The 13,602-nt window shown below is 36.6% G+C and overlaps 1 protein-coding gene across 1 annotated transcript in view; it reads left to right on the top strand.

Annotated features, from left to right (window-relative positions):
- The first annotated feature begins 1,112 nt into the window (after positions 1–1,112).
- Positions 1,113–13,602, top strand: part of LOC119789109 (formin-2) — a 56,751-nt gene continuing 44,261 nt past the window's right edge. The window contains exons 1-3 of the mRNA XM_038293885.1: positions 1,113–1,187; positions 4,256–6,467; positions 13,289–13,452. Of these exons, the coding sequence (XP_038149813.1) occupies positions 4,301–6,467; positions 13,289–13,452 (2,331 nt within the window). The 5' untranslated portion in view covers positions 1,113–1,187; positions 4,256–4,300. The remainder of the gene's footprint in view (positions 1,188–4,255; positions 6,468–13,288; positions 13,453–13,602) is intronic.

Genomic DNA, 13,602 nt, shown 5'->3' with positions numbered 1-13,602 from the left:
CAGTTGTTATTTTAGCCTGCTTTGAACATATTTTGCTTCATTGAAATCATACAAGAAAATCTTTTTTTCTCTTGAATTTATTTATGTTTAGGTATGCCAATCATATATATTTTAAGAAAATAAAGAACATTTTTGTGTTTATTTTTGTTGAGTGATGTTAATTGATATTTTAGTTTTGCTTTTTCCCTGATGTGAGTATTGTTAATTATCACTGATATACTTCTACTTGACAGCGTGACTTTATCAATGTTACAATTTCAGAAGCTTGAAAGTTTGTCTACTCCTTTCATAATTGAGTGCATAGCAAACTCCTTCCAGAAGTCTTGTTTCTATAATTTTTTTAAGTAATCATGATGTGCCTCTCAATTTTTTTCAAAGCACCAATTTTAAATAATGTAAATTAATCAATATGTCCAAGACCTATCAACAGCTAAATGAATTATTAGAAGTGGTACTTTTTCCATATAAGGCATTAACTCATGTCTTTTTCTCATGAAGGTTTCATATCAGAGCGAAGGGAAAACACTTTTAATTTTTCAAAAACACAGCTCTAAAAATCATAAAATCTATCTTGAGAAAATGTTTGAGAAAATCAAATAGTTTTACTGGTAATTTAAGTAGTTTGTTTTATTTAACCCAAACAGTAAAACTACAAATTGAAATAAAAAAAATACTGTTTGTTTCTTTTTCCCATGTTTGTGTTTGAGCTTTAGGGTGTATTTTAACTACCGATTTTGCTGCTTATGTCAGCAAGTTGCACTAAAAGTACACAGCTGAAGCTTGTTAGATAAATGAAAAGAGCCTTTAAAATGGGCAACAATCAACAAGAGTTGGAAAAATAAAATGAGTTGTGATTGTCCTGTAAGGGGAAATCCTTTGTTTCATGTATTTCCTACTACGCTCTTCAACGCCCCAATTCCTGTACTAAATGTTCACTGACTAAACATTACAGTTGTCTTTGCATTTTAAACACTTTTTCATGGCTCCATGTTGAAGCCTTATCAAATTAGTGAAGAGAGTCTTTTCTAAATGGGAGATGGATGGCTATGCAGTTTAAGCATGTGATGAGGAAAAAAATACCAACTTCATGTGACCCATTACGAAGGAGCGGCCCAGAGACGAAGACAGACATCCATTTGTGTTTTCTTCAGTCAGCACTAAACTAGAAACCAGGATCCAGCATTAAGGCAAGTATACCACAGTTTGTCATATTGAAAAATCTATAAAAGATGCAGATTTTACTAAACTGTCCAATATTAAGGTTGATATTGTAACTTTCTACTCTAAAAGGAAAAGTTTTCCTTGCTTGTATGATAAAGGAATATAATAGGTTGCATGAACTGACATCCCCGGTTATAGCTTCCTACCAGAAGAGATAAAAACTTGATATTTTATTTGCTAGGCCAATAATTTACAATTTATATGCTTGAAGGTATTTACAATTGAGGTTTTTAAGGCAACAGCTGTTGTTAAACACCAGTTTAAGATAATTTATTTCATTGTATCTATTTTTAAGAACTTTGTTTGCTATTATATATGGTAGCGACAGTTTGATTTGCATTTGCCATTAACTCTTGACTATTCCTTTTGTTTTCTCGTTATCAAAAGGTTGTAAGATTTCTTTGAGAAACAAAGTTAAAACTGTCAAATTTGGGATGGAATTTATCTTTTAAACTGAGGAAGATTGTTCCAAGTTAAGGAATAGATCAGCAAAGCTCAGGCGTTTGCAAATGTGCAATAGAACAATAACATTTACAAATATATAAAGTTATGTGATTTGCATTTGTGATTTAATCAGGAGACTATTAAGGCCATTAGATTCAGAAACTTAGTCATATACTATATGTTGTGATATGTAGGGGGAAAGCATACATCACTGATAGTTTTGTGCTGACATTTCGACAGATGACCAGATTAGGGATTTTGTTTTCATATATTGGCAAGTAAATGAGGCTAATTAAATGTAAATTCAGTTCTTGCTCTCTGTTTAAGAGAAACTCCTCCCATACTGCCCCCTCATTACAGCAAACAGGCAATCTGCCAGATGACTAACAAGGAATGCACCCACTGTCTGAAGGGTATTGTTTAAACAACCTTGCAGAGACAACTTCAAGTCACAACCTTGTGGTTCCTGAGAATGACCATTTCGCTCACAGGTTGCAACTAAATGATGATAATGAAACAAAATAACAGTTTCTTACATATAGTCAGAAGAAACTAAAATTCCATAATCTATGAAGTCGTTAAAATCACTGATGTCAATGTCAGTGGATAAGTGTGCCAAAGTAACCAAATGGATGCATGAAAAAGTGATGAGGTTTAGAAATGACTAATACTACTTTTGTGAAATATGAAATCCTTTAATTTATCATCTCAGTCTTGTGAGGGCAGCTTTGTTTTAAGGTCAGTGTCCTGCAAGATCAAGCTTAATTCCAAAGGAGTCAAAAGGTGGAAATATTTTCTAAGCCTATCGTCAAGTGTTACTGTACACATATGTATTAAATCAGTTGTTTTGAAGAAGAGTAATGCTTAAAATTAGTAGCTGGCTAACAGAACAACACATCAGGTAGCCAAGGTTTGGTTTCCTTATGAGCGTCTGCTCCTACCCAGATGTACCTGCATGTTTGAAAATCCAATTAGTGTATGCAGTTTGTACAAAAAAGAAAAATGTTATAGGGATCAAGAGGAAATGTTGGGTTTAATGCTAAATAAAGTTGGTGGATGTTTGCAGAGGGATTAAAACATCAGTATTAGTTTAGAAGTTTGAAAATGGCCAATTGACATTATTCTCTATAAAGTAATGATTACAGATTACTCTCGTGTGATCTTTGAATGAACCCATCTACCAAACAGAAACCCAAAACCATAATTTTGCATCTTCCACATCATTTCTACCCTGTGAAATATAGCTTTTAAGACATGCATCCAAGCACTTGAAGATCTTGGATTTTGGCCATTTTAGATTGCAAAAATATTTTCCAATAGTGAATGGCTCCATTCATACCTGGCACTAGCATGCATCTTTGCAATATCTCTACTGTATATTAGCAGGTGTAAAAGTACTCGAATCCCAATTCTTACTGCCTTAACCTGCATCAGTATGGCAGTCTGAAAACAATGCATTGAAGGACACATGGAGGAACCATCCTCTGAAACTAACAACCTGCTGCTCTTTTGAAGTAGCTAGTTAACTTTAAGGTTATTAAAAAAAAAATTGTAAGAACAATCAAGGAAAATGGTGCTGTTTACTAAGGCTATTTTATCACTGTAGGTATTATTGTTCAACACAGTTTTTTGTGTGTGTTTTTTTCTGTTACCTTTAAAATGTTGACCATATCTCACTCTGGTATGAACTGTTTGCGGCTCCAAACTTACCCTCATCTGCATAATAAAGAGTGTCATCACATGCAGCGCAACAGTAATGGAGAAAAAGAGGTGCAATGGCTTAACTGCACAGCAGAAGCACTTTATTTTGTCAGCAAGTGCTAGGTGGGAAAAATCTGAAGAAAATAGAGAGTAACTCTTTATTGTGGTGTTTTCTCAAACAGACTTTAAATTCCACCCAGATTGATTAAGACTTTTAGAACTCAGTGTTTTAGCCTATATTGAAATCTCACAAGAAAAAGACACATGGGAAGAAATTGACAGCTGTTGGAGTACTTTATAGTTTCAAGCCTAAGTCAGTGACCTACAGTATAGGGTAGAACTATAGGCTCTAGAGTATCTTAAGTATCTTTTTCAGGTGAGGTCTTTCCCTTTTATTTGAAAATTTCTTTGATTCTCCAATCAAGGATTGTTCTGCATGTTGTCTACAGCTAATACTTAGCATTACATCCTACTTATTCATGATAAGGAGATAAACTGTGAGCCCAGTGTGTAGCCCATATGTGATCATGCTAAGGAGTGCTAGGGAGTTAATAAACTAAAAAAAAAACAGGGTTTTTTGCACCAAAGGTGTAGTATTCAACCTGATCCCCAAGTAGTTAGTTAGTTAGTCAATAAGACCATATTCCATTGAGGCAAATTAACCATGACAAAGAAATACTATAGCTATTTAGATACATGCCTAGTTATTTCAATAGGCTCTTACTGTGACAGGTCCTTGTGATAATTATAGCCAAGAAGAGTCAAAAGTTTTACCATTTAGTAATTCAAATTAGTATGTCTTAGCTTCTCCTTTTTCCTCACCTTAACCAGTATGAACAAAGGCTTGCTGAAATAAAGTCAATATTTCCTTGTATGTCTCTCTTTACAGCATCCTTGGCAGCATTCCTTTCTTCTGGATGAAGTAGAAGTGGACATGATGCACACTATAAAGACGGTGGAAACCCAGGTTCCCTTTCTTAAGGAGAGTTTTTTTACTTCAACCTTTAAAGGCAGGAGGAAGAGTAGTGTGACCCACATCCTCCATAAACAGCAATCACTCTTAGATCAACAGCAGTGCATTATAGAGCACCAGCAGCTAATTCCTAAGCAGCTTCCCCCTAGTTCAGTGGAAAATGGAGCAGAACAACAGAGCTCCGAGCATCAGCGGCTTGCTCGCTCGATCAGCAACCCATTATGTAAGACGCTGGAGCCTACACAAGCACATGGGGACAGAAAGGAGGGGCTAAAGGAGAGAAGGGATCAGAGAATGAGTGAGGCTTTGCATGGGAGGAGGAAGGGAGAGCCTGTGGCTGACAGTGCCAGTCTCCTCCTACTTTCATCATCATCATCATCAGGAGTAGCTGTGCTGGGGGAGCCAGCATCATCTTCACATCTGCTACCAACTGTGGGGAGTAAACAGCAAGGCTTAACTATCTCTGGAAAAACTTGGATCAAACAAGTACCACCATCCTTGAGGGTCGAAGGGGAACCCCAGAATCCCCAACCTCAGGCCCAGCAGCATGGCCTGTTAGCCAAGGGTGTTCGCCTATTAAGGAATATGGGGAACCAGGAGACCAAGCAGAAGAAAGGAGGAGGAAATGGTTCAGCTGTAGTGGATGCCAGATGTGATGGGGAACCCGATGAAAGAGATGTGGACAAACAATCCAAAAAGGCCAACAATAAGGCAAGTAAAGGAGGAGAACAGAATGCCAAGAAGAAAATAAAGCCAGAATCAAAAGGCTCTGTGTTTTCTGGTATGAAGATTAGGAAAAGTTTATCTAAAGCAAAAGGCTTGTCTAAGGATGACACATTAGAAGCTTTGAAATCAGCACATGTTGGCAAAGATGAGTTCAAGCTTGGTGCAGAGGAAAGTTTCTCACCTGACGAGCTGGGAATGGTGTCTGATGTTGAGGGAGATCTTAGCCATTTGACTGCAGACAGTCCACAATCGGACACTGGCCAGAAGACAAGTTCAGGATCAGATGCTGACCTTTACAGTTTTCACTCAGCTGCAGCTGAAACTGATGATCTTTTGTCTGATATCCAGCAGGCCATTCAAGAAAAATGTATAGATACCACCAGGATATTAGAAACAGTGCCAAGATCTATGTGTGAAGGGCTGAAAGGGACTGTAGACTCATATACTAATGCAGCTCAACAACTACTTACTCTGGAAAAGGACAATTTGTCTCAATCTGAAAGTGCACCCAAAGAAATTTCTAAAGCAATCAAGAATAAATGTCCAGACATACCCTTAAACATACCGTTATCCAAAAACTCATCAAGTGAAAGTGAAGCACCATCCTCTGTTTTAGACTTGGAAGTAAGCGGCAGTAGTATTCTCCCACAAACTAACAGTGATTACAGCCTCCAGGACACTACAGGAACTACTTCATATGAGAGTGCAGAGGAGCCCCAGGATGATCAAGAAAGCCCTGATGATATAGCTCAAGAGCAAAGTCAAGATCACCCTGCAACACAAAGTAGAACCACATGTGTACCATGTGTTTATTTAGATGCTGTATCTCCTGGAAGAAACGCAGCCGGGACTCACAAGAGTGCCAGCAGTTTGGACCTCTCACTTGCAATAGATGAGGAAAGTGTTAGACCGGACTTTTTGCCACTCAGTTTGAGAAAGAGCAGCATGTCTATTAGTCACCTGTCGACTGATTATATTCCTGCATCCTTGACAAGACGAACATCCGCAACCTCTCCCTCAACTGTAAAACTCTACCCTCCAGTCCATCCATCATATGTCAAGACCACCACCAGACAGCTCACCTCTCCAGTTGGCTCCCCCATAACTAGTCCCAATGTGCCCAGGAAAAGGGATGCCCTCGCTCCATCGTTAGATTTCAACAGGCCTGATTGGTCTGAAAAGCGTGAGCATAGATCAAGCTCTGTTACAGGACCCCATAGAGTCTCTGGAGACTGGTCAGCAGATTTGGACTTGGGAGAAAGTCAGACTACCGTGGCAAAGTCTCCAGAGCAGGACACTACAGAAAAATGTCACCCAGCAGGGAATTATTGGACCCTTGGCTCCAAGAGGGCACATTATGGAAAGAGAACCTCCAGCACACCTTACCTAGATGTCTTTTCTGGTGAGTCACTTGCTGTAATATTTCAAAGTAAATTTCAAGTAGGGGTTGCCTTCTACAGACATTTTTCCCCGTTTTCCTTTTTAGGCTGTGGGCCATTCAGTAGCTCAGCTTTTTATTTGTTTTTGTACTGATGCATTAAGCACGCAATGCTGCAGCCTTCCCTACCCATGGCAATGAAATCTTCTGATTCCATTCACTTAGACATGAGCCCCTCCCCCACCCCTGACACACACATGCACACCCGACCTCATATGAACTCATCAATGTAAGCTTGTGGATGTTAAACACATATGACAGCTTGTCTGCAAGACAGAAATAAGTCCTGATAGTAGACTGATATGTATTCAGTATTAGGTGTTATAGAGATGTTTAGCATCAAGGTTTTTCAGCATCTAGTTAGTAGACACTTTTGCGGTTTTAAGCAGCATAATAAAATTATGTGCTCCTCATTGAATGATTACAAATTAACTTCTTTATTTACATAGCACCAATTCTCCACAAATATAATATCAAAGGTAAGGTAATATACTGTAGGTAAAGTTAATAAAATTCACATCTAAATCAGATTTCTACCAATACAATCCAATAATATTAGATATGTTAATTAATCTAATTCAGTTAAATATAAGTAGCTATATTACAAAATGTCTATACAAGGAAGCACAAAAACATTTCTAGAGCTATTGATTTGGCATAAATCCCTTTTTCCAAGCAAGCCAATTTCAATCTTTGAAAATTACTAGTCCCTTTTAACAAAAAGGAAACCCCAGCAGAACTCAAGTGACATTAGTCATATCTATCATGACTAACTGGGTATGTCAGTAGATAACTTAATATCAGAGACTACAAAAGCCACAAGGCATTCTCAAAGGGCCCATCTTAGGGCCCCTCCTATTCAGTATTTACATGTTCCCCTAACTCGGATTATGATAAACAACAACATAACTTATAACTATGCAGACGACATCCATTACAATGTTACCAGGGACTGATGACTAGTTGCACTGTACTTGTGACAGTGTAATGACAATAAAACGCTGGAAAATGCTGGGACTGTTGTTAGAAAGGTTAATAAGTAAGATTAAATAATTAGTTCTAGGCTGCACACACTGGTTTTTTGATTCAGAAAGCCATGTAGCCGTTGTCATGTGTCAAGCTGCTTTTTGAATCAGCTCTGGTTGGTAGCAGGATTTCTTGAAGTTTTTCTGAGTTTGTCTCACATTTACGCTAAGATCAGACATGAAGCGTCAGAAATGGGATGTCCTTTCATGCAGTAGCCTGTAGATTTTAGAGAGCAAATGTAGATTGTGTTCCATGTGATTAAATGCATTTGTATATGGATTCCTATTCTTTTTGCTGATCAATTTTTTCAGCAGAATCAATGATGTATCTCAATAGAATTTTAGCCTCAGATCGCTTTATATCACAACAATGACAAGTTCTTTGTACTGTTCTTTGTTTTTATGCTGAAGGCAAACTAGCAGCTTTAGCGTTTAAAACCCTTACAACAGAGCAATTAAATCACAATTATACAATCATCATTCTTCTTATGTAGAGGCAAGAATTTCTCCACCTACCGTACCGCACACAAGGGCTTGAATCCAGATTGGGGTTGAAGCTCTAATGATGTCTTTATCATTTCAATCATTTAATAGCTTGGGTTTTTCTAAATTATATTTTATAAATGAGTTCTAAACTTTAAACTACCTCAATGGTAGTATCCCTTTAGTCATGTAAAAAAAACGAATTAAGGTGAGATCGCCATTGATTAAAAAACAACATAACTTAAGTAATTAAATTGTTTTTTTGTACATGACAAAAGGGATACATGCTGGTTAATGTAGTTTAAAGTTTTTTTTTTTCATATAAAACTAAATGGAAAAACTAAAGGGGTAAACGGGTATTGACTATGGGTATTCTGGTCTGACCGAGTATCCTCATCTGACAGAAAGTTTTTTTTTTATGCAAAATACATTTGTTGGAAATATATGTTTCTGTAAAGAAATTTCTAAGCTATTTAAATATATAAAGCCACAAGTTATGAACAGAATCACTTTTTAATAAAATGAAAATATTCAAATCTAGAAATAGATTTTTGTCAATTCCATTAGAGTCAATAAACGTAACATAACTTATTTTTTGTTCCGTCCAATATTAACCAAAATCCTGAAATATGAAAGTGGTAATAATAAAATAAAACCTTAGGTTGGGATTTTACCCTATTCTGAAACCCAAAAAATATATATATTTTCAGGCATAATTTGAAGCATATATTGTGATCATATTCACTGTTGACTTAACAAAAAAGAAATTATGCTTTAGCTGCTTACATGTATCTGTTCTTTCTCATTAGGTCATGAACCAAGGTTTAACTTCTTACATATTATTTACAGTATATTTATTCAATAAGGCTAACCAATAAAGCATAATTAAGTAGGTAAAATTGGAACATACTGCAACAATAGTTGATAACTTGACAATAACAGATATCACTGCAATTTTTATATTTTATTTTGATTTACTGGTACGTTCCTTTTTGAGTTTGCTAATTTAAACTTGGATGCAGGTTTCACACACTATAGGTGTAATGTTAATCATTGAGCTTTATCAATTTAAACTTATGTATCAACTGGTATCTGCCATGTTAAGCCTTTTTATTTTGAAACAGGGATATCAGTGAATTTTTGTTTGATATGTTTTTGTAATCTGCATATGGCGTCAATAATGTCTTATGTTCTATAGGTGAGAAATGCACACTTTTAGGTTTCTTATTTCCTCCCATTGCCATGGTGGGTCATGTTTTCATGCTTACCTTGAATTCTTGGCTGACTTAACTGGCAAATTAAATGTCTTAATCTCTGCTGAAAATGAAAAACCAGAAATGACAAAGCTCAATATGTTGACTCAGGATCACTCCCACTCAGAAAAGATAAAACCCACTTTCTGAAAAAGGGCTCTGACAATGTACCAATTCAAATGATGGGTAAATTCATAAAATAAATCAGTGCATCTTTGTTCCAAGATTTTCTTCAGCTGAATCAAAACAGAAATTAAGAACCTATTTTTTACCAAAGTAAATTGTACAAAACTTAGCACAAAATTTGAGTTGACTTAGAACGTAGAAATCACTAATCAAGCTTGAAATCTGGGTGTAGTGACTCAAACCTGAACCAACAGTACAGAGGTACATAAAGACTAGTGGTGTCCTGATATGTTTCCATTTCTGATACGATACCAGTATTGCAGCTTTAAGAATTGTCCGATACCGATATTGACCTGATACGATATTAATATATATCATTTCATCTTTTATGTCTTATTTTTTACTGTATAATATGAGAAAAATCTTGATCAAGTAATATTAATAAAACAGGGAGCAAACATAAACCTTAACATCAATGGGTATAAAAACAACTGAGCCATGTAAAATTAACCAAAGTTATAAAAAAGTCTACAGCCTAAAGAACATTTCCAGGATTAAAGGACTACTGTATAAACAAGACCTTAAATAAAACTACCGTATTTTCACGACCATAAGGCGCACCGGACTAAAAGGCGCACCCTCAGTTATGTGTCCCATTTCTGTATTTAACACACACATAAGGCGCACCGGACTATAGGGCGCGTTTTTTATATACAGGTACATGTCCTCTCAGGTGGATTTTCCCACTTAAAAACATATTAAAACTACTTTATTCCCACTGATCACAGCAAATAAAGCTGCAAGGTGTATTTATTACAAAGTATTATTCAAACCTGGGAGCTGGCCATGAGAGACACATCGCTGATGACACAGGGCTGTGATTACTCCTCTGATACAATTTATTGACGCATAAATTAACTTAAAACATAGGCAGGATAATAATCTGGATGAACTGACTGCAATGATTAAATTTTCAGGTGGACTTTCTCACTTAAAAAGATTTAGATTATTTAGATGAAAAAACACCTGCGGAGGTGAGTCCGGATGCGCCGCGGCCCAGAGCCTGCTGTTGAATTAAGTTTTCAGGTAGAAAAATAGAGCGGGAGCAAAACTGAGTATGATTGTGCTTTATTCATGTATTTATTACAAAGTATTAATCAAACCCCTCAAAGTCCTCATCCTCTGTTTCTGAATTAAACAGCTGCGCTAAATCCGACATGCCAGTTTCCCCTTCTTCTTCGTTTATTGACGCATAAATTAACTTAAATCATTGGCAGGATAATAATCTGGATGAGCTGACTGCAATGATTAAATTTTCAGGTGGACTTTCTCACTTAAAAAGATTTAGATTATTTAGATGAAAAAACACCTGCGGAGGTGAGTCCGGATGCGCGGACCAGAGCCTGCTGTTGAATTAAGTTTTCAGGTAGAAAAATAGAGCGGGAGCAAAACTGAGTATGATTGTGCTTTATTCATGTATTTATTACAAAGTATTAATCAAACCCATCAAAGTCATCATCCTCTGTTTCTGAATTAAACAGCTGCGCTAAATCCGACATGCCAGTTTCCCCTTCTGCGCTGTCAGAGTCACTTTCCGTGCAGCGCGGCTCCTCAGAAATAATGCCTGCTTTTGCAAAAGCTTGAAGAACAGAGCCAGCAGACACGTTATTCCTCGCTGCTTCTGCTGCACCTGCTGGGTGCGGTTCCCACAGCTGTGAGATGGGCACGCATGGAGTTACAGATTAATGGTGATGAGTGGAAAAAAAACAGCTGGTCTCCTTACATTCAGCCACTCTTTCATCATCTCCTCAATGAGGTGGTCTCAAAAGTCGCAGTTACAACACACATAGGGCGCACCGCACCATAGGGCGCACCGCACATTTTGAGGGGGAAAAAAGACGTTTAAGTGCGCCTTATAGTCGTGAAAATACGGTAACAAATAAAAATACCTCCATGATAGAATTGCTTGGTTTAATGGTGTATCCATTGGTCTGCCAAAAAATTAATCAGCTGCAGTTAATCCAGATGTCATCAATCACACTAAGAAATTTCCACACATTACCGCAGTTCTAAAGGAATAACCCTAGATTCCAGTATATGTGCAAATATACTATAAAATACTTATGTTAGTCTATTGACATAGCAGACTCGTTGTTTGTTTATCAACTGCCCAGACCCCTCAGGTCTACTCTGCATACACAGAACCGAACATGGAGCAGCAACTATTAATTCTTATGCTCAACTCATCTGGAATAAGTGCACTGAAAACTGCAAAAGCGTTGTAACACTAAATTAATGTAAATAGAGGTAAAAAAAAAAAAACATGTTTGTAACTATAATATTGAAGTTTTCAGTACAATCTTGTCAATTTGTTTATCTAATCATGTTATTTTATTTATTTTATGCCACAGCAATGTACTTTTCTTATTTTTTTCAAATACAAAACTTTGAAATACCTTGGAACTGAAATGTCCTATAGATCCTGTAAACTTCCGTTGCCAAATAACGGCTTTGACTTGCCAAATAATGGCTTTGTCTCTAGATCTATGGATAAAAAAACTGAGTGGGAACACTCAGCCACAATATTAGCTCCTCTTGTCCTGTCCAAAGGAGTGGGAAGATTATAGACACCTACTTGGGCAACTGCATCCCTAATGCAAAGATAGCATGATGTTAAAGGCAACACATTCTCAGCTGATTGCTTCTCAAAATTAAGTTTTGCGTTTTAAACATAGAACACACGCTGAAATAACTGTACGATGGCAGCATTTTTCCAGCATTGCAGTCTTCCTTAGCAAGCTCTAGATTTACATTTTAATTCAAAGGAAATTCCCAAATCCCCAAAATATGTATACTGATATATTCACACATCTGTTAACATAAAATTCTAACATTGGCAAGACTTTGTGGCAAGAATTGTACAAACATTTTGGCTGAGGGCTCATATTCTCAGAGTAAATTCAGTTTATAAAATACCTGGAGCAATAAAGGTAGATGAGGTTTGGGATCAGTGTCCTTAGGAGTCTGTCTTTACCTTTTTATCTACATTGAAATCATGTTTAACTCTGTTTATGCTGCATTCTGGAATGCTTTTAATTGCAAACAATACTGATCAAAATGTACTATTACAGAACTACGACTTCCTTGCTATTAAAGAGGTGGAAGGAAGGAAAAAAACTAATTAAGCTGTTCAGCACTATGACCAAATAATTTGAGCACAGTAACTGTGTTAAAAAATGCTGTGCTTTTCCGTGATTCACATCAACATACAAGGTACAAATGGATTGCTGGGAAAAAAAAATTTTTTTAACTTGATTTCAGTTTTAACCAATTTTTTTATGCTAGATTATCACAACTGCCATAGCTAATCCAGTATTTATTGAAATCCTTTAAATGTTCTAAAACTTAAACGTCAAATCTGTGAAGTCTTACCCAAAATGTAAACTTAACCTATAATCTTGTTTAAAGATACATTTATGTGTCTCCTATTTTTATATTTGACCTCTAATAGAACTACATCATACATCTGAACAGGGGCAATGTCTTAATCATTTGACTATTGCAATGGTAAAATGTGGGGTAAAAAAGGTACATAATCATAATCTAAAGTAAACCTGTATTTTACATTTTAACCCCAAAGACACAGTCATGGTACAAGGCAACTTAAATGTCTATCCTCTTTCGTTCATTATTTTTACATATCATTTAACACCTTAACTAGAAATTAACACATCCAGTTTTCAGGAACAGAATGTGTTTGCAAAGTTTGCCCACGTGTTTAATTACAACATCTAAATCTGAAAACTTGCACAACTTTACCTACATTAACGTTCGGTGTCTTTTCAGCTCCCACTCAAACCTTTACCAAAATAAACACCCTCCTCTTTTCTGTTGCCAGGTCAGACTCTGTTGGAAAAGCTTTGCGTGCACCAAGGAGATGGGGCCGCAGAAGATGAGGTGAAGGATATGTGTCACCGAATGCTGGTCTATGGTCTGCTGCACCCCTTCAGTGACAGCAACACAGAGCAGCACAGTGATGGGACTGTGTCTGCAGTCTTTAGTGTAAGCCATCTCCTCATTCTGCCATTACATCTTTTGAAACGATGAGTTTATCTCTCTTACCTTGGCTTGGAGCTTAAAACATAATTTAGATGTTCTACTGTGAAATTAGGAAGTCATGCAACATTTGTAGAGCACATCCATATCAAATAA

Source organism: Cyprinodon tularosa, unplaced genomic scaffold (assembly GCF_016077235.1).
Source record: "Cyprinodon tularosa strain WSP-4 unplaced genomic scaffold, ASM1607723v1 ctg331, whole genome shotgun sequence".
In the NCBI taxonomy this organism is placed as follows: Eukaryota; Metazoa; Chordata; class Actinopteri; order Cyprinodontiformes; family Cyprinodontidae; genus Cyprinodon; species Cyprinodon tularosa.
This window is presented reverse-complemented; position numbering and strand designations above follow the sequence as displayed.